Source organism: Denticeps clupeoides, chromosome 10 (genome assembly GCF_900700375.1).
Source record: "Denticeps clupeoides chromosome 10, fDenClu1.1, whole genome shotgun sequence".
Classification (NCBI taxonomy): domain Eukaryota; kingdom Metazoa; phylum Chordata; class Actinopteri; order Clupeiformes; family Denticipitidae; genus Denticeps; species Denticeps clupeoides.
Window position 1 is genome coordinate 4,163,705 of NC_041716.1, and position 19,119 is coordinate 4,182,823.

The window sequence follows — 19,119 nt, forward strand, 5'->3', positions numbered from 1 at the left end:
CGGAAACGGGTCGATTTCGTCACTGAAAAATCTGAAATATTCATCAGCCCACTATTGTCGTCCGGTTAAAAACGGCAGCGGCCCCCACGCACATTCGCTAATTTCAACCTACTTACGGCAGGATAACCGCAACCCAATTATCCGCTCCCTGGTTAACTTGGTGTGTTTGGTCCCTGCGATGAGATTAGCGACTCGGCCGCTGACACACTTTTCCGAGCCACCGCCAAATGGCGGGACCGCCGCGCCTTCCTGGGAGCCGTGGCCGGGGTGACTCAAGGTCTGCGGGGTCATTCGTCCCCTCCCGTTAATCGACAGGAAGTCCGATGGAAGGGCCCTGACCTCGGCGTACGAGGGAGAATACACGCTGCAGCCGTTCTGGCCTCGCGTAGTACCACGCCCAGCCCGGCGCCCGGTCCGAAGCGGGGGATTAAAAGATTAACAGGCGCTCTGCTTAATCGGCTGCGCACGTGGGCCCGGCCAGATGACGTCGCTCAGGGCCGGCGTGAGCCGCGTCCACGCCGCCGTCGCCTGAAACGCCAACCGCCAAAGGGCAAGAGGCTACCCATGATGCAACACCTCACCATAAACCACTGGTTATTAGTCAGTTACCAGCTGTAAGGCCTTAGTACGGCCCTAAATGGCGGCGCGGGAGCGGGTCGTGTTGGAAGTACTCGGCTTTCGCTTTTTCGACTCTGGTTCTGGGCGTTAATCCCAGAAGGCATTATGGGAGAATGACATGGCTCTTTAACTCCGGCGAGGACGCGGCAGCGCCGGCTCGAGCAAGGACAGTCAGAGGGCTCACTGCAGAGCTCGTAAATCTGCCCGCTGGCGGCGCTCTGCGCTACCGGCCGCCGATCCACGGGCGCGTGACCACGACGACGCCACTGCGGCAGCCGGCGACCGCGGCCTGGCGACCGGCGCCGAAACTTGCAGGGAGGGATGATGCCACGTCGGATCAAACGGGATTAACGATGACCAGTTCACGCACCGCCAGATGGTCGTTTTATGGCTTTTGGAACCCCACGAAATAATGGAAATAATAGTATTAATGCCACATGCCATACATAGTTTAACTTTCTGCTCCTAAAACCCGGCATGTTCCGAGAACTGCATAGCCATCAAGCTCCGGTGACATACCTCTTTTTTTTTTTTTTTAACGGCCATAACGTCGATAACCCTCGGTGTACTACTGCCACGGGCCGTAAAGCGCAGAGATAAGAACTCCGACGGCCATAAAACTACAACGAATGTCCAAGTGTGGCGGGAGGAAAAAAAAAAACACCTCCGGCTACACATGAAACTGCGCCGCGTCCAATAGATGCAAAATAAATGCGATCCTTCCATCGCCCCCTCCCCACTCGGGCCTTCACCTGGCCAACGTGACATCCAAGTGTAGCGCGAACAGGGAAGTGTTCTCAAAAAATTATTTATGGGACAGCAGCGAGCATTCATTATTAACCATCACAACGCCAAAAAATGGAATTGCGTCATCTCCACTTTCCATTTACTGCATTTATCAGACGGCCTTATCCAGAGCGACTTACAATCAGTAGTTACAGGGACAGTCCCCCCCTGGAGACACTCAGGGTTAAGTGTCCTGCTCAGGGACACGATGGTAGTAAGTGGGGTTTGAACCTGGGTCTTCTGGTTCATAGGCGAGTGTGGCTACTACCACCCATACCATTGTAGGACGTGGCACATGCCCAACCAGGCTTGTTATTCAAATCCGGCGAGGGTTCCAGACTAAGACGCGTCCCAACCTCATGACTCCATTCAGGACGATGAAGACCTTTTCGACTCGGGCGGCTTGATTTGACTTGGCAGCGTCTCTCGGTGCAGGCCATGGAATGTACACAGTCTGAATAGGACACACACTGCGTCTGGCAGCGCGAGCGGCGAGGAGCGAAGGTCTCCGCGTCACCCCCTGAGCCCCGAATCGCTGAGAAACAACCCCATCAAACATCTCGCCTTTCTCCCCGTGGCAGGGCGGCGCCTTTCCCACCAGCTGGTGCCCGTGTCCTTTTCCCCCAAATACATATCACCCTTCACAAGCGCCCCGGGCGAAGCCACGCAAACTTGGATGGGAAAGCGGCGCTCCCATCCAGAAGATGGAAACTGAATCCCCATCGCTATGACAACATCGACTGACCTGGCGCAGCGCGAGGGCTTCTGCTGCAGGGAGGAACGTGGACTTATCGGCTTCAATAAACACAGGTGCCTGATGGGATACTCCTCCGGGAAAACATAACCCGTTCGATATCCCGCCTCGCCGGGACCGTCCCGCTGCTTTCAGGCCGCAGGACTGTGACTTATGGACTTTTCCTGTTGCCTAACTGGCCGGCTAAGACTCGATCACTCACCGAGTCATTCATTCACGCTCACTGAGCCACGAATCCCCAGGCCGGCCGGATGGGACTGGGCCACCAATCTCAGCCGGGTCAGGCCGGCTGGATGGGACTGAGCTACGAATCCCCAAATGGGTCAGGCTGATTGGATGGGACTGGGCCATGAATCTCAGCCAGGGTCAGGCCGGCTGGATGGGACTGGGTCACGAATGCCCGGGCCGGGTCGGGCCGGCTGGATGGGACTGGGCCACGAATGCCCGGGCCGGCCGGATGGGACTGGGCCACCAATCTCAGCCGGGTCAGGCCGGCTGGATGGGACTGGGTCACGAATGCCCGGGCCGGGTCGGGCCGGCTGGATGGGACTGAGCTACGAATCCCAAACCGGGTCAGGCCAACCGGATGGGACTGAGCTACGAATCCCAAACCGGGTCAGGCCAACCGGATGGGACTGAGCTACGAATCCCCAGCCGGGACAGGCCATGAATCCCCAGCCGGGTGGGACTGGTGGGGATTCGCGTGGAAATTCGTTTGCCCTGTTGAGGAATGCACCCTCTGTAAATATTGCCTTCTCCGTTACTGTGTGTGCCGGCCTATTTCCAGCCTGTACGTGATCAGAAAGTGCCGGGCGGCGCTTGAAAAGGAGAGCAGCCCTTATTGTGTAACTACAATAGCAGGCAGGAGACGGCTGTTCCGGGACCTGCGACTGGTTCTTTGTGATCAAAAGAGCCTAGGCAGTTCTGCTTTAATTATTTAGGATGCCACTGTGGAGACGGCATTTGTTCACGCCGTGACCGGCCACCGTTTTCCCAGGAGCCTGATCAAAGACAAGCGGCACCCGGTGACGACAAAGGTCATTCTGGGCGAATAATGTCGTCATAAAGTCTCATAATTTAATTAACAGGTAATGTACTCCGAACGATTTCAGAGGAGGAATAAAGTAATTTTTGAATTTTATTTGTCTGTTCCATGGTGTGTTGGTTATTATACGGTCTGTATACGCGATCGTGACCAGCCATGGCCCCGCCCCCTCGCCGGACGGATGAATGGAGCCCGGCGACACTCACCGCCGCCGTTCTTGTAGCAGAGGTACGGGAACCGCCAGACGTTCCCCAGGCCCACGGCGAAGCCCACGCAGGACATGATGAAGTCCATCTGCCGGGTCCAGGTCTCCCTCTCCGGGTAGCCCCCCTTGCCCGCGGCCCCGGGCGCGCCCCCGGCCCCGGCGCTGCCCACCATCAGGCTCCCGTTCCCGGCCTGGTGGCCGTTTCCGTTGGGGATGAGGTGGCCCTTCCTCTCCTCCACGGGCACCGCGTTCAGCGCGCAGCAGTCGGCGTTGAGGGAGGACTTCTCCATTCCAGTGATGTGACACCAAAATGTCCTTTTAATCTTCCTTTTTTTTTTTTTTTTTACAGAACAAGGCCTGGTCCTTCAGCGACTGATGGTTGCTTTGCAACGTCAAATTCGTCTGCGAAATTGGCAGCTGTTTTTATTTATTGGAATTTTTTTTAAATCACGTAGAAAATAAACGGGTTCGAAACGAACAACGAAAAAAACAAAAAAACCTCAGAACCACGCTTTTAAAAAGAAAAAAACCACCAGCTATTTTAAAAAGCGCCCTCAAAAACAATCGACGAAGCACTTAAATGTGAGTCTGAAGAATCGCATGGGAACGTATTTCTCACAGAGAAGACTGCAGTCGAGACGAGGGGCGAGAAAGGCGGACGGGGGCGGAATAAAAAGCGCCAGACGCGAGAGCCGAGAGCCGAGGCGAGGATGTCACATCTCCGGACGCGACCGTCCGTCCGTCCGCGCTCCGCTGTCCCCGCAGAAAGGTGCGCACCGACCGACGCTGACGCTGATGCCGCTGCCGCTCTCTGCGCGCCTCTGCGCCGCGCCGCGTTTTTTTACGCTGCTGGAGGGGACGCGCCTACGTCACTGAGACTCCGCCCCCCCTGCGTCGGGTTGCCACGCCCGCCGGTTTTAAGCGAGGCGTTGTAGTCTCGTTTCAAAAACGTCGCGCTGCCTTCTGTTCTTGTACGTTCGGTGTTCGTTCACATCGAACGATCACCCATGACATTAACAATACATTCCTAATATAAAGCAGGTCCCCCTTTTGACACTAAAAAGTCTATAAACTGAAGGCATTCTGTGATATCTGGAACTAAACCCTGGTACTCTACCCTGGAAGGGGGTCCCTCCTCTGTATCACTCCTTCCCAAGGTTTGTTCCTTTCTTTTTTTCTCTCCTAGAGTTTTTTTTGGTGGTGGGGGTGTGTGTCAACAGTGGTGGCCTAGCGGTTAATGAAGCGGCCCCGTAATCAGAAGGTTGCCGGTTCGAATCCCGATCCGCCAAGCAAAGCAAAGCTGATAAATGCTGTAAATGCAAAGCACCGTCCCCACACACTGCTCCCCGGGCGCCTGTCATGGCTGCCCACTGCTCACTAAGTGTGATGGGATAAATGCAGAGGACAAATTTCACTGTGTGCACCGTGTGCTGTGCTGCTGTGTATCACATGTGACAATCCCTTCACTTTCACTTTAACTGTAGGGCCTGTCAAAGCCCATTGAGGCATACTGTATGTGATTTTGGGATATATAAGAAATAATTGTTGTTGTTGTAAACTGTCAGAAGCAGATCCTGTGCGTCAAGTCGTGTAGGTGGCATCTATGGATTGGACCTCAGCCTCATTGTTGTGTCCAGAAGGCCATTCCTTTTTCCTTTATTTGCATCGTGGCCCAGCTCTGATTCAACACATAAGAATGCAGACAAGCAGTATTCTAGATTTATGTGCTTGGTCGTGATGAATGAAGTAGAAATACAACTTCACATTGCAGTGATTTTCTTACCAGCCATAGGGAAGGAAATGCCAAGTGATCAGAATGATAAATGAATCATTTGAATGATTGAGTGAATAAAATGACTGAATATTGTGAATGATTGGATTCCATCCATCAGCTGAGTCATCAGAATAAGTGTTGGCTGATTATAATACAGAGACCGCATTAGCAGCAGGGTTATGAGCAACATTATTTACCGGCATATCTTAACGTCATTTGCATTTTTAAAAAAAATAAATACAATATTCTTGCATGGTACAGGATCTTCTTCACATGTCACAGGTTTCAGTGAAACAATCACTGTGCTTCTCCTGGCCAGTGCCCTGTACCATGACATAATGATAATGATATGATATATAATTAACATTTTTATTGTCATTGGTTGGAACCTTGGGAAACTTGTTAAAGAAATGTCAAAAGAAATTGACTGTGAGGTTATGAATGAACTTATGTTAAACTGAAGGAATGGAGGGACTGGCGAATGGAAGAACGATATCAGCACTCGACGGTCACGGGAAAAACGACACTCGGATGAATCTCACAGGAAAACACCGGAGTGCGGCTATGTGCTCATGCAACATCGGCCATGCCTGTCACATGCGTACACCGTGTCACCAAACATGTCACCTTTTTTTCTTGAACCTTCTCTAATACACTTTTTAAAAATGATCTGCCGCTTAATGTTAAAGGCGGCCCATGTGTTGAAAATGATATGCATGAGGAGTGTAGATGTCTTTTTCGGATTGTGGGGTATCTTGGCAGCTCTTCCCTGCTACGGTTGCACTTACACGTTTCCTTTGCTCTAAGTTTAGTTTAGAATAGACCCCGTGACTTAAGAGCAGCTGCCACCGAAAGGTTGCGGCCTTTTTAACGGCACTTTAGAAATAGCTGCTGTATAGGGTCACAGCACCCTGCAGCCTCTGGACAATTAATGTTGACAGATGACAGAGTGATTGCATGTCCTGTATGTGGCCAAACTCACCCCATGTGAACTGATCATTGATTTGTGGCCTTAAGTCCTGCACATAAGTCCTGTTTGATGGAACTAAACACACCATTTTACTACTTTTTGGTGGTGCCCGCCTGTCAAGATTAACTTAAATATTTCTCGTACGCTGACCTATCATGAAAGTTGCATACTTTTCGGGTGTTGATCAAGGCTCAGTGCTGATACAACAACTAGTTAACCAGCGTATAAACAAGGAAGCCACTTCTCGGCCCATAATGATGAATCTCCCCGTCTATTTTTACGGGACAATGATATGCCCACCACTGTCATTTGATCACGGTCTAATTACAGAATAGAGTACATGCTTCCTTGGCTCCGGGTGCTGTGCCGGTTTTGAAAACCCTTCCCAACACCTACTTGTGCCACAAAGTTTAGTATGTCAAGGATACGGACTGGCACGGAGTAGTACGAGCAGCACCCATTCATGGCATGAGCGTCTCCTGTGGTTTCTAAGGTGCGATTTCGAGCTGGACGTGGCGGTCAGAAGTTGGTGAAACGGAAGCCGCCTTTGTTAACAGACGTGTATATCACTCCAACCCTGCCGGACTGAAGACCCTTCTTGGCAAAGCCCCCCGTCCATAGTACATACCTCTAATGGGCCCGTGATGGCGCTGACAGCTGCCCCAGCTCCGGGGATTCACCCTCGGCAGATGTAGACAGGCTTCAAATGACAAGTGGCCCTCGGAGGTGCCATTTTCCTGGTGGGAATCTGATGCAGGGAGACCTTTGGGGTGCATCGCTGGGAGTTCTGCTTGGACCGCTCTCAGCGAACGGGGAGAATTGCTCCTGAGAATTATTTGCAATGTGGGGCTTGTGCCGACAAAAAAAAACATGTCCCTTCAGACATTTTAATGAACAATTCATACATTCAGTAATATTTGCTGCATGATGTATTGCCCCATGTTATTGAAGGAAGGGGATAAGAAAAAAAGCCCTACAGTGTCATTGTCGTCTCTTCCAGGAGGCTGTTTAAGTTCATGGGATGCAGAGTACACGAGAACTCAGAGCTTTAAATGGTAAAAATGACAGATTAAACTGAAAAATGGAATCTGAGGCATGTGGCTTCACGATGAAGTCGATGAAAGTGATGCAATGCTGCTCTCTAGTGACCAAAAGGCTTTCAAGCGAGTTTTACTGTTAGCACAACAGTATGCACAATATACAGTGTGTTGAAATAATATTGAAATTTCGGTTTCAGCACGCAACAGGACGGTTGTGTTGTGTAGTATAATATCATAATTATCACTATATCGTAGTTCCCACTTATTGTACTATTATTGCATTTGGTGTTATTCATTTTTCATTTTAATGCACTCAGTTCCTGCAGGATTTTGCTGGCTTTCTGGTGCCTGATTTGATTGAAAAGAAAAAAGACAAAAACAGTTGCAATGGTTGAAAACGTATTTTTGCCTGATTGATTTGGAATCAAAGGAATCTTGGACTGCCTGCCGTGTCTTATGATGTTGGCACGTATCTCTGATTGTTGACTGAGGTCTTGATCGTCCCTTCCGATCATGATATTCATCACAATAACAACATAAAAAGCCTCTTCATCTCTAACATCAGCCAAACTGTCCCAGTAACTACTGATTTTAAGCCGCTCTTGATAAAGTGATAGTAGCCTAGTGGGTAAGACACTCGCCTGTGAACCAGGAGACCCAGGTTCAAATCCCACTTACTACCATTGTGTCCCTGAGCAAGACACTTAACCCTAAGTTGCTCCAGGGGGGGACTGTCCCTGTAACTACTGATTGTAAGTCGCTCTGGATAAGGGCGTCTGATTAATGCTGTAAATGTAAATGAAGTAATTGTGAAAGATGTGACACAACAAAATGTGTCCTCTGCTTTTAACCATCACCCTTGGTGAGCAGTGGGCAGCCATGACAGGCGCCCGGGGAGCAGTGTGCCGGGGAGCAGTCAGTGGAACCTCAGTAGCAGCTTGGCGATTTGAACCGGCACCACTGGCCCCACACTAGGCCACCACAGGGTGGTGTTTTGTTAAGACAAAGCAAATCGATGATGTCTGATAAGGGCGTCCAATAAATGCTGTAAATTTTACATTTACGGCATTTATCAGACGCCCTTATCCAGAGCAACTTACCATCAGTAGTTACAGGGACAGTCCCCCCCTGGAGCAACTTAGGGTTATGTGTCTTGTTCAGGGACACAATAGTAGTAAGTGGGATTTGAACCTGGTTCATAGGCGAGTGTGTTACCCACTAGGCCACTACCACCCCTTGTAGATGTAGAGTCATTCATGCTCGTCTGAAGTTCTGCATCTGCATCCATCTACCAGAACTCAATTATAAAAGCTCATACTCTGTGATGACCCCTGGCTGTCCTCCATGGACAACTCTGGTCCAAGACGTTCTCATCAGTAACTCTTCAATGGGCAGCTGCATTTCTTTCTGTCGTCAAGAATCTCTTGAAGACTCATGTTTTCAAGAGCAACTCTTCTCCTAAACTCCAAACACCATCTCTACATGTCCTCACTATAATTCTAGCCACAATTTTCCATATAATTCAAATTTACACAGATTCTTAGTGCTAACGGACAAATAAGTACTTAAACCAAGCATGTAATTAGCATGCTTTTAAACAAATATGAGTCTCTGTATGAGTCTCCCCATTGATTTGAGATTTATATATGTTGCAGGATGGCTACTAAAACTAAAGTAATGAACTACATTACACTGAGCTTTAAGTGCTGGGTTCGAATTCTTTGTGTCGGTAGGGTGATCTGCCCTCTGCCCTTACATGGAGTTTGCGCGGTTCCCAGGACTGAACCTCGGATGCTCTGCAGGAGACGGGCTTCTTAGTGTAAACACCTTGCCGGTCTTCTGGTGCTCCCACCACCATCTCCAGAGATATTAATGCAAACACATCGGTACTAAAGCGCCAGCGCTGACCAAAGGCGTGGATATGGGAAGCGTTCCCATGCCTGCCGCCTCTGTTTCCTCCTCCCAACCAATAACGCCTCGCGGTCACCACTCGTCTCTTCTACCGTCAGCTTTGGTGAACGTGTGTGGGTGGGCAAGGTCGCGCCTCTCAATGTGATTTCCAGTGAAAGAGAGCGGACTCAGGGGAGGGAGAGGTGACGTGGACCGCAGAGAGACATTCATCTGCCAGCGAATTCACTTCTACAGCTGCGCTCAACAGGTAACACCCGTCTCCTTTCTGCACGCCAGCTCCGGCTTTTAGCCGCGGTTCATCCACCCATCCATGTCACGGTGTGATTCTTGCACTATTAGGGATTCATCTCAGTGATCAGCTATAGAACGTCTCGGAAGGAACAGTCAAAACAGTCGATTTAGATCGTGATCTTTCTTGGTTCTGTGCCATAACAGCTGGTTCTCAGCCTTGTAAAGTTAGGGTTAGGGTGGTGTTTTGTTAAGAGAAATCAAATCAATGATGTAATATCTTGATATGAATGAACATAAGCAATATACATAACTGTATTCTTTCAGAATTAATTAATAACAGGGCTCTTGTGAAGGCTATTGTGATGTTCTGCGGCACGATCAATTTGCATGTTTTATGAGACAATTATAAGAGTTTAATGGGATGTGCATGATGGTTCTTCAGTGGAAACAATAGTTAAATAGGTTGCAATATGTATTTTCTAATTGTACTATTAATAAACCTTTATTAGTAAAGCAAAAAAGCTGCAGATTCATTCATCAGATACTCTGTTATGACGTGACTGCTGTGTCTGCACCATTTCTTTCCTTTTTTGCAGCCAAGCAGAAAAAATGCCTCTTATGAGGGACCCAAGGAAGAAAGCAGAAGACATCTCAGCCGCGTACGAGCTGAAGGAGAAGCTGGGAGAGTAAGCGTCACATTTAACCCTCTCTTTTCAGTTTTGAAGGCCTTGCCTTACGTAGATTGCCTGCAAGGTCACTGTGCTTCACAAGAGCAACCGTCTGAGTCAGAAAACATGAGGCATGTGGATGAATATTTCTGACTGAATAGAAACTATTCAGCAGTTATTCAGAGAGTCTGTGGAATCTTTCAAATCTGCTCAATGTCAACTGCTTCTGAAAGCAGCCGGGTTTTGGTACATGATTATAATACTTTAAAACTTTTGAAATTCAGCCCTGCACTGGCTCAGTAAGCCTTATTATAATTGTTTTTCGTATATATTATCCTTGAATGATTAAATAAAAAACTCTTAAGGGCACTATTTTCATACTGGCCCTAAACACAGCACTATGCGCCAAACATGGCACTCGTCCTCAGGATTATTAAATACGTAAAAAACAAGAATAAACCACTTGGTAATCATCTGTATATTGGGGAAGAGAAACTGACTACCCTTTTCTGCTGATGTGTAATTATTTCTGTCATCTTTCATGATGTTATTACAAACAGAGTTTAAAAAGGGAGGAGCCTCATGATTGGGAGCTGTCACACGTTACTTCCTCACTCTGGATGATTTAAACGTCACATAAAAATAATAATATTCCAGGACCCCTGAGCAACTCAATAAACCTGATGTACATGTGCATCATGCAGACTGCTTCGGCAGGTAAACGGCAGATTTCTGGTAAAGTACATGCCGAACTCGAAATGTACAGAATCTGGTGCTTTTTTTCCAATTATCTTCCTAATATAAGAAAAGTTTATTTGGACTGTTTCTAATGACAGTTGTCCAGGGAAATCTGTTCATGGTGCTTACTTCGAACGTGTGGCACAACATACTTGTATGTTCCCAGAGTGGCAGACTTTGAGAGAATCAAAGAAAAGCAAAGGTTTTTAAAATCTCAGAGCTATATATTTGGAGTCAACCAAACAGCAGTCTATTCAAGGTGCTGAGGCATTTAAACAGCACAGCCTCTTCACACCCGACCGTGTTATGTCTTTATCAAGGACCGTTGCCCATGCTAGGAGTATATAAGAGAGATAAATACAGCCGTCTTTCTGAGATTACAAGAAATGTGCAATAAATATAGACTGATGTGGTGGAAGCTGTTAATCTAAGATGCAAGCCGTTCAGTTTATTGTATTTTTTACTTGTTATTTTTCTTTTAAAATGAAAATTTAAATAAAAAAGCAGCTCTGTTATCTTCCTGATGTTCTCTGCGCTCCCTGCAGAGTTTATCTTACAGGAGGCCATAAATATGTACCACCAGATTCAAATGTAATAATTTCTGCACTTATATACAGTCCCTTTCTGAACCATTTCAGGTTTGCTGTAAGAAAGATAGAAAACATTTTTACACACTTTTGCATGGTTCTTTTGTACACGTCAGTTGTGACATTTATTGGATGCCTTCTTGAAAAGGGCCACAAGTCAGTTTGTTCCACAGAAACATGGAAACGCCTTGTGCCTGGAACGTTATTACGGGTCTCTGAACAGCGTCCTAATGGCGCACAGACTTGGGGATGGAAAGAAGTTGTAGGTTCAGATGAGTAATCTTTTCCTCCTTCCTCAATAAGCACACAGAAATAACCGCGCTTTCCGTCACCGAAGCACATGGGTGCAGTGGGTGCGCAGTCCTGGCCTGGACTCGCTCATCTGTCTCTCGCACGGCTCATGCCAATAACTGCAAAGCCCGAGCGATGCGACCTTTCAGTCTTGATGACAGCAGGAGGTTCATGGTGTTCCTCTGTGTGTTTGACGATCACCAGACCCGGTGTGAAGAAGAGAAAAAATTCTAAAGTGGCGCCTGAGACTTTTTCACAGGCATTAAATAAAGACATTTAGGAAGTTTTACTCGCATCAACAAAACTAAGGGATTTCCTGTGGATGGGCTGTCTCGCCAAGTATCAGTGTAGAGTCTGGGTTCTCAAGCTGGTAAAGTCACTTGCAGATATTTTAGTCTTACGATTACAAAGTAAAAAAAAAACACATCATTCCATAATCACAAGAACAATAACTATCATAAATCATTCTATAATACAAAGATAATTGCACAATTATTGTATTGTAATAATATGGTAATAAAACACACCATTAAATGTTCTATAATAATAATATTTTTTACTTTATTTCTATAGTAACTAAAGATGCAAATTTTGCATTTATTTGTCATCTTATTACCAGAATATTTAGAAACCACCTTTTACTAAGTTGGACATATATTTTGCATTGGGGACAAGTCGCGTCCTCGCTCATGAAGCTGCGTGTCACCCCCCTGTCCCAGAGGCTCCTTCTCAGAGGTCAGGGTGGCGCAGCACATTCGCTCCCGCAGGCTGGTGGCGGTCAAGTGCATCCGAAAGAGGGCGCTAAAGGGCAAGGAGTCCATGCTGGAGAACGAGATCGCAGTGCTGCGCAGGTGAGGGTCTTTATACACGCCCCACTTCAAACAAGGTTTCACATTTCATATTTCATTTCACCCATTTATTTAACAAAAACAACACATATGCCCGGCAATCATTTAATATCCAGTTTGTTCAATCTGTAGAACTCTCCAGTGTCTTTAAAGTTTTTCATCTGAGCAATATGTCTGCATTCTCACAGAATATTAAAATTAAAACAGACATAAACAAACATAAATACAATAAAATGGACACAATGTTCACTGCTAATACACACAAGCAATTTGCTGTCTTTCAATCAGCAAAATATACAGCATAACATGAACAATATAATATAATACAATATACATATTATATACAAGACAACACAATGTAAATAATGTGCAATAAACAATAATGGAATGTAAGGAATGTGACCAAGTGGTATGTGGATTGAGGAACATATAATAAGATAGAGAGATGAGTGTTTAGCTTTTCTATTTTTGAGGGTGCTGGTGTGCAATGTATGCAAAATAATAAAAAACTATTAATCTTACTATTAATATAGTAATATATAGTAATATATTTTTTAGATTACTATTTTTTCTTCTCCTTTCAGAATTAACCATGAGAATATAGTTTCCCTATTGGACACTTTTGAGACTCCATCGAAGCTGTATCTGGTGATGACTCTGTGAGTATGTTCGTTTTTTTCTGGGTTTAAGCTTTCATTCCTCGCCAAATGCCACAATCTTCCAGAGTTTCTCCTCTCTACACTGCAAAGTCCATAAATGTCCCACAAGCTGAGGAGCACCACTGCCTGCTTCCAGGTTAACAGGCGGGGAGCTGCTAGACAGGATCCTGGAGCGAGGGAGCTACACAGAGCGAGATGCCAGCCGAGTCATCCGTCAGGTGCTGGAAGCTGTGAAGTACCTGCACCAGCTGGGCATTGTCCACAGGGATCTCAAGGTATAACACACCTGTCTTGACCTGTCTGGCTGTTATTATCATCATCTCTGGCCACACTGTTGTCTACGGTTTAAACACCACACCATTGCTTTTGTGGAGGGTGAAAGTAGCCTAGTGGGTAAGATCCTCGTCTATGAACCAGAAGAACCCAAACCCCACTTACTACCATTGAGTCCCTGACATTTACACTGTATTCTGTGACTAGCCTGAGAACCTGCTCTATGACACACCATTAGAAGATTCCAAGATTGTAATCAGTGACTTCGGCCTGTCCAAGATGGAGGACCAAGGAGTGCTGTCAACCGCCTGTGGGACCCCTGCTTACGTGGGTAAGCCAGGTCTGGAAATGTATGCAAATGATCATTCACATACATGGTCAATTAGTATTATATGCAGAGTATGGAAAAAGATAAAAATCTCTAAACTCATTTCAACACTATACTTCTTTACAGCAGGAAGGGAGAATGACATTTTTGTCAAACAGAACTTACACAATTAAGGCCACAGTTGTTCAGATAAGGTTTCTCAGGTGAGAAGTATGCTGATTGACAGGTGGTGTGCGGATATCGTTCAGCAAACTATACAATTCACATAAATACAATGTGCAACTAATTTTACAAAAATGATTGTACTACTAAATGTAAAAGAAAAGAGCCACTGATAATATACATGTCTCTATAGGTGATGCAGGCCCTGTAGAGGGTTCCAGAAAGAAACGAATAATGGCAGAAATTGAATTTCCTTACAGCGCCAGAGCTCTTGCAGCAGAAAACATATGGCAAAGAGGTGGACCTCTGGGCCCTCGGCATCATCTCCTTTATACTGTAAGTGCTGCTCTTTACTGGCCGTTCTGCAAAGGCAACGCTGCTGATCTTTCTCTGCATGCGATTGCTCCAGGCTGTGTGGATACCCGCCATTTTATGATGAGAACGACACACAGCTCTACAAGCAAATCATAAAAGCCGAATACGAGTTCGACTCACCTTACTGGGATGAAATATCTGACTCAGGTACCTCCAGGAAATCCATTACAACACAAGAGCATGGCATGTTCCTTTCAAAAAGTATCCTGGGAGACGAGCAACAACAAGGGCACATCATTTTTGACAACAAATCCTATTAAAAGCACTTACCCACGGAGGAAATTGGCATCTGGATGCTAAATAGGACCCCAGAAGGTCTCATTATCAGCACGGCTCTGTAAATACATACGTCGGGAGATGTGCTTTGCCCACCCCATTACACTATGTCTCTTCATTTTCAGCCAAGGACTTCATAGCACACTTACTGCAGAAGGACCCCGAGAAGAGGTACACATGTGAGCAGGCATTACAGCATCCATGGTAAGCTTAAACACTGCGCGTGGAAAATGTTGTGGAGCCAGACAACAATTATATCAAAAAATGAAGCACAACGAATTGTTTTTTTCATTCTGAGAACCTTTTGTTGCAGCAAACACACTAGCCATCGTTGTTTCTAACGGGAGGCAATGCATGTGTTCTTTTCAAGCTATATTAATGGTAAGCGGCAACATATGAAGGAATTCAGCAAGGTTCCAGCCTGTGATTTCACACAGGAAGTTGTTTCTTTGACTTATCCTCAGATGTCAGCCTCCTCCATCTGCACCATGCCTTTCTGGTTTCTGAATGTCTCTGGCTGACTGACCAGTAAACTCCAAAGTGCTTCCATTGAGGTTTTTCATTGGTTGAAGAAGTGCCAAACTTATTTATTTTATTTTATTGATTGGTTTGTATTGGGCATATTTGAAATGAAATTGCACCTAATGAGATGTCCTAGTTAGATGCACTAACACAGAAGACCTGCAGGGCCCTATTTTCCTGGTGCTATATAAAGCATAGATCGTGGGAAACGTTTTCTAATGTCAAATCCTAATGTCCAAATGCTTGAATTAAAGTGATGATAATCAGTTTGGTTTGCTACTGGGCTTGGACCTGAGGGGCATTAGGGTTCGGAGAGGAGAATCGAATTAGGAAGCAGCATGCGTGAAGGCTGTCAGTCAGCACTATGGACTCAGTAAAATGTATCTTCTGTCAGAAATAAATCCAGAAATGCAGAGGGCGTGAATGCTGCGACATTAGCCACCATTCCCCTCACCCTTTGTAGCGCCAGGAAAATATGGCCCACAGCGTGCACTTCATGACATGCTGGCGAGAGTTCGGAATCTGAATATTCTGCAACATTCCCTTCAGCGACGCATTGATATGCAGCTCTCTGTTGCACTAGGATATCGGGAGGCGCCGCGTTAGAGAAGAACATTCATGAATCCGTCAGCGAACAGATTCAGAAGAACTTTGCCAGGAGGCATTGGAAGGTGAGATCGCTGTTCACAAAGGCTGAGCCAAATGTGTGAAGAGCCTCCTTTTCCAAGCATCTGTCACGGGCAGCAGCCCCGCCGCTCGTCCTCGCCACCATGGCCAGGCCCGCTGCCTTGCCTTCTAATTCGTATTTAAAACAGGAATAATGGCCCCACGGGAGGGTGACACCGTGGTCTCCGCCCTGTATCTGTGAAAACCAGGTAAACAGAAGATACCGGGCAGGTATCACACTGGGTTGAAGAACCCAGAGCCTGCTCAGACAAGTGGCCCCATCTGTGCTCCTCTGGCCAGGAAACGAACACGATTGGCTGAGATCCATTGGTGGAAAAAGATGGCTTGGGCAACGTCCACAGTCGTTAACTAAAGGGCTTCTCATCGGGGTAACAGAAGGGTGCTGTGCATCCTCTGACTGATTCCGAGGGCTTCGTGTAGCATCATGTATCCAGGGGTTCAGGAGCTGGTCCTCCCCCCTGAGCTGATGCCCTTTCATGCCAGGGAACACAAGTGACGCCACTGGTTGCAACCTGAATCTCTCATTATTTCTCATCAAGTTTATGATACATCTAATGGCCTGTTAAAACACCATCACCGCTACGTTTACAGGAGCATGATATACACCGTTCATAAATGATGATTCATATTATCTCTCCCAAGGGCTTTTAGGTCATGCCACGTGCATTCCATCATACGAGCCATATATTCCAGAGCTCTAATTTACCATGTAGATCTGTTTGGAACACGTTGCATATTGCATGTATCTTTATTGCAACACTTTTCTATTTAATAATATGGAACCAGCTTTGTTCGCTCAATGTATTTCACACTGTACGAAAGAATGGATGGATGTTGTGTTTCAGAGGGCGTTCAATGCAACAATAGTTGTGCGTCACCTCAGGAAGAAGGCCCATGAAACGGAAGAAGAAAGGAAAGACGGCGCAGCCGAGAGCGGTGAGTAGCCAGCAGCACACGCATGGAGAAACAAAAACATGCATGAACAGCCGGCGGCGTTGCCTCCAGTGCCGAGTTACCATCTGGAGACAGGGCAGACACCCCGTACTGACAGGAGTAAGGTGTGCGTTCGCATCCATGCTGTTTATGGTCTTCTGGCTGCATGTAGCTCTGCCTAGAATTCAGCAGAACAGCGCTGCTGGAATCTGGTTCCATATTCAATCCATCCATCCATGGTTGGTTTCCAGCACGATCTTATACAATTGCATTAAAAATAAAAATTAAAAAATATTCTGTAATATTTTGAATACATTGCTATGATGTACAGTGGGGCAAAAAAGTATTTAGTCATACCTCAACTATGAGAGACAGAATGAAAAAAAAAATCCATAAAATCACATCTGATTTTTAAAGAATTTATTTGCAATTTATGGTGGAAAATTAGTATTTGGTCACTAACAAAAGTTCATCTCAATACTTTGTTATATACCCTTTGTTGGCAATGACGGAGGTCCGGACATGTACATGGGCCCGGACATGTACTGGCTTAAGCAGGGGAACACGTCTGGCACTGCAGGATTTGAGTCCCTGGCGGCGTAGTGTGTTACTGATGGTGGCCTTTGTTACTTTGGTCCCAGCAGGTCATTCACTAGGTCCCCCCGTGTGGTTCTGGGATTTTTATTCACCGTTCTTGTAATTATTTTGACCCCACGGGGTGAGATCTTGCGTGGAGCCCCAGATCGAGGGAGATTAACACTGGTCTTGTATGTCTTCCATTTTCTAATAATTGCTCCCACGGTTGATTTCTTCACACCAAGCTGCTTACCTATTGCAGATTCAGTCTTCCCAGACTCGTGCAGGTCTACAATTTAGTTTCTGGTGTCCTTACACCGCTCTTCGGTCTTGACCATAGTGGAATTTGGAGTGTGACTGTGAGGTTGTGGATGGGTGTCTTTTATACTGATAATGAGTTCAAACAGGTGCCTTTACAGGTAATGAGTGCAGGACAGAGGAGCCTTTTACAGAACAAGTTATAGTTCTGTGAGAGTCAGAAATCTTGCTTGTTTGTTAGTGACCAAATACTAATTTTCCACCATAATTTGCAAATAAATTCTTTAAAAATCAGAGGATGTGATTTTCTGGATTTTTTTTTCATAGTTGAGGTATACCTATGATGAAAATTACAGGCCTCTCTCATCTTTTTAAGTGGTAGAACTTGCACAATTGGTGGCTGACTAAATACTTTTTTGCCCCACTGTAATATTTGATCAGTCCGATCATTTGTGTGACCTGATGAGCTTTAATTATAAAATTAAAAATGGAAGATCTACAGTAGGCCACCACTACTAGACACAACTTTAACCCCTGTGACCTCTCCTCATCCACAGCTCAGCCATCACCCCTTGAGTGAACAGCTGGTCACCGAACCTCCAACAAGGACACACAGTACAACTAATGCATGTTTCCCAGTCAGCGTTTGCCAGTCTGGAGGTCGACGGTGTGTTTTTGCTTTCTTGCAGTTGTGTAACTGTATTCTCACATGGCACCACATCGTGGTGTCGTCTTAGGAGCATGTTATTAACTAGGTTATTTGCAAAGGAAAATATTGTTCTAAAGAGCAATTAAATAAAATATGCATGGCTTCTGTAGTGGAACGTCAGCCAGCTGTGTTTAGTGTAAATCAGCACTTTTATTAACTGACTCCATTGTGCATATGTTTTTATGGCTTATTTAAACACATTTAATCTGACTGTAAGCAATGGTAAAGATTTTTTTGTGCTTGTTTGTTGATTTCAAAACCCCCATAAATTATAATGTATTTGAAAACAAGTCCTGTATGGGATGTACTGTGAGTTGCATGCACATGCCTTTAAGATTGCAAGCATCAAACTAAGATCCTTTTTTCTGTCATAAATTAAGCATCTAAAATTACTAAAAGGTTCTGTTGTTGCTATTCTTGGTTGCATCAACACAAACGCATTGTTATAAGACTTACGTCCGCCAGAAGGGGGCGTAATAATACACTTTCAAACTGTACAGCCATTCTCACACCTCAGCATACGAATGCAAAGCTTGCTATGCTTTGCTTAGTAAGCTGATCCCTGTTTTAGTTAACACCCTCTGTAGCTGTGACTTTGTACTCACATTTTGTCGAATGGGTTTAATTTTTAATTTGAGCAGTCACAGAAAAAGGTGTTCATTCCCTCAGCTGCTGATTGCTGTAGTTTTTAAGATTTGCCTGCATCACTGAATCAGCGAATCAGCTGTAGCTGCATCCGAGCCCACCATTTTTTATCTAAAAGCATAGATCACACATTCTCCAAATATGCATGAGTTTAGAATGACAAAGAAACATTTAAAAGCATCCCAATTCACCAGTTAATACTAATATTCATAATAAATAACGATCAAACACAAATCATATTTGTGACTGG

The 19,119-nt window shown here is 45.8% G+C and overlaps 2 protein-coding genes across 6 annotated transcripts in view; one reads left to right on the forward strand and one right to left on the reverse strand.

The window, feature by feature from the left end:
- Positions 1 to 4,240, reverse strand: part of slc6a8 (solute carrier family 6 member 8) — a 20,587-nt gene extending 16,347 nt beyond the window's left edge. Inside the window, exon 1 of the mRNA XM_028993287.1 lies at positions 3,410 to 4,240. Coding sequence (XP_028849120.1) covers positions 3,410 to 3,698 — 289 coding nt within the window. The 5' untranslated portion in view covers positions 3,699 to 4,240. The remainder of the gene's footprint in view (positions 1 to 3,409) is intronic.
- The window catches only part of pnck (pregnancy up-regulated nonubiquitous CaM kinase), a 20,054-nt gene extending 1,334 nt beyond the window's left edge, over positions 1 to 18,720 (forward strand). Inside the window, exons 1-12 of one of the 5 annotated variants that reach the window (XM_028993291.1) lie at positions 3,752 to 4,565; positions 9,202 to 10,020; positions 12,338 to 12,469; positions 13,051 to 13,125; positions 13,262 to 13,400; positions 13,606 to 13,729; positions 14,149 to 14,224; positions 14,298 to 14,410; positions 14,665 to 14,743; positions 15,645 to 15,732; positions 16,594 to 16,684; positions 18,073 to 18,720. In XM_028993291.1, the coding sequence (XP_028849124.1) occupies positions 9,944 to 10,020; positions 12,338 to 12,469; positions 13,051 to 13,125; positions 13,262 to 13,400; positions 13,606 to 13,729; positions 14,149 to 14,224; positions 14,298 to 14,410; positions 14,665 to 14,743; positions 15,645 to 15,732; positions 16,594 to 16,684; positions 18,073 to 18,095 (1,017 nt within the window). In that variant the 5' untranslated portion in view covers positions 3,752 to 4,565; positions 9,202 to 9,943 and the 3' untranslated portion in view covers positions 18,096 to 18,720. Of the gene's footprint in view, positions 1 to 3,751; positions 4,566 to 8,377; positions 10,021 to 12,337; positions 12,470 to 13,050; positions 13,126 to 13,261; positions 13,401 to 13,605; positions 13,730 to 14,148; positions 14,225 to 14,297; positions 14,411 to 14,664; positions 14,744 to 14,852; positions 14,921 to 15,003; positions 15,261 to 15,644; positions 15,733 to 16,593; positions 16,685 to 18,072 lie in introns of those variants that run through there. The other 4 variants (XM_028993289.1, XM_028993290.1, XR_003751019.1 and 1 more) reach the window with 4 other exon arrangements.
- The last annotated feature ends 399 nt before the right edge of the window (positions 18,721 to 19,119 follow it).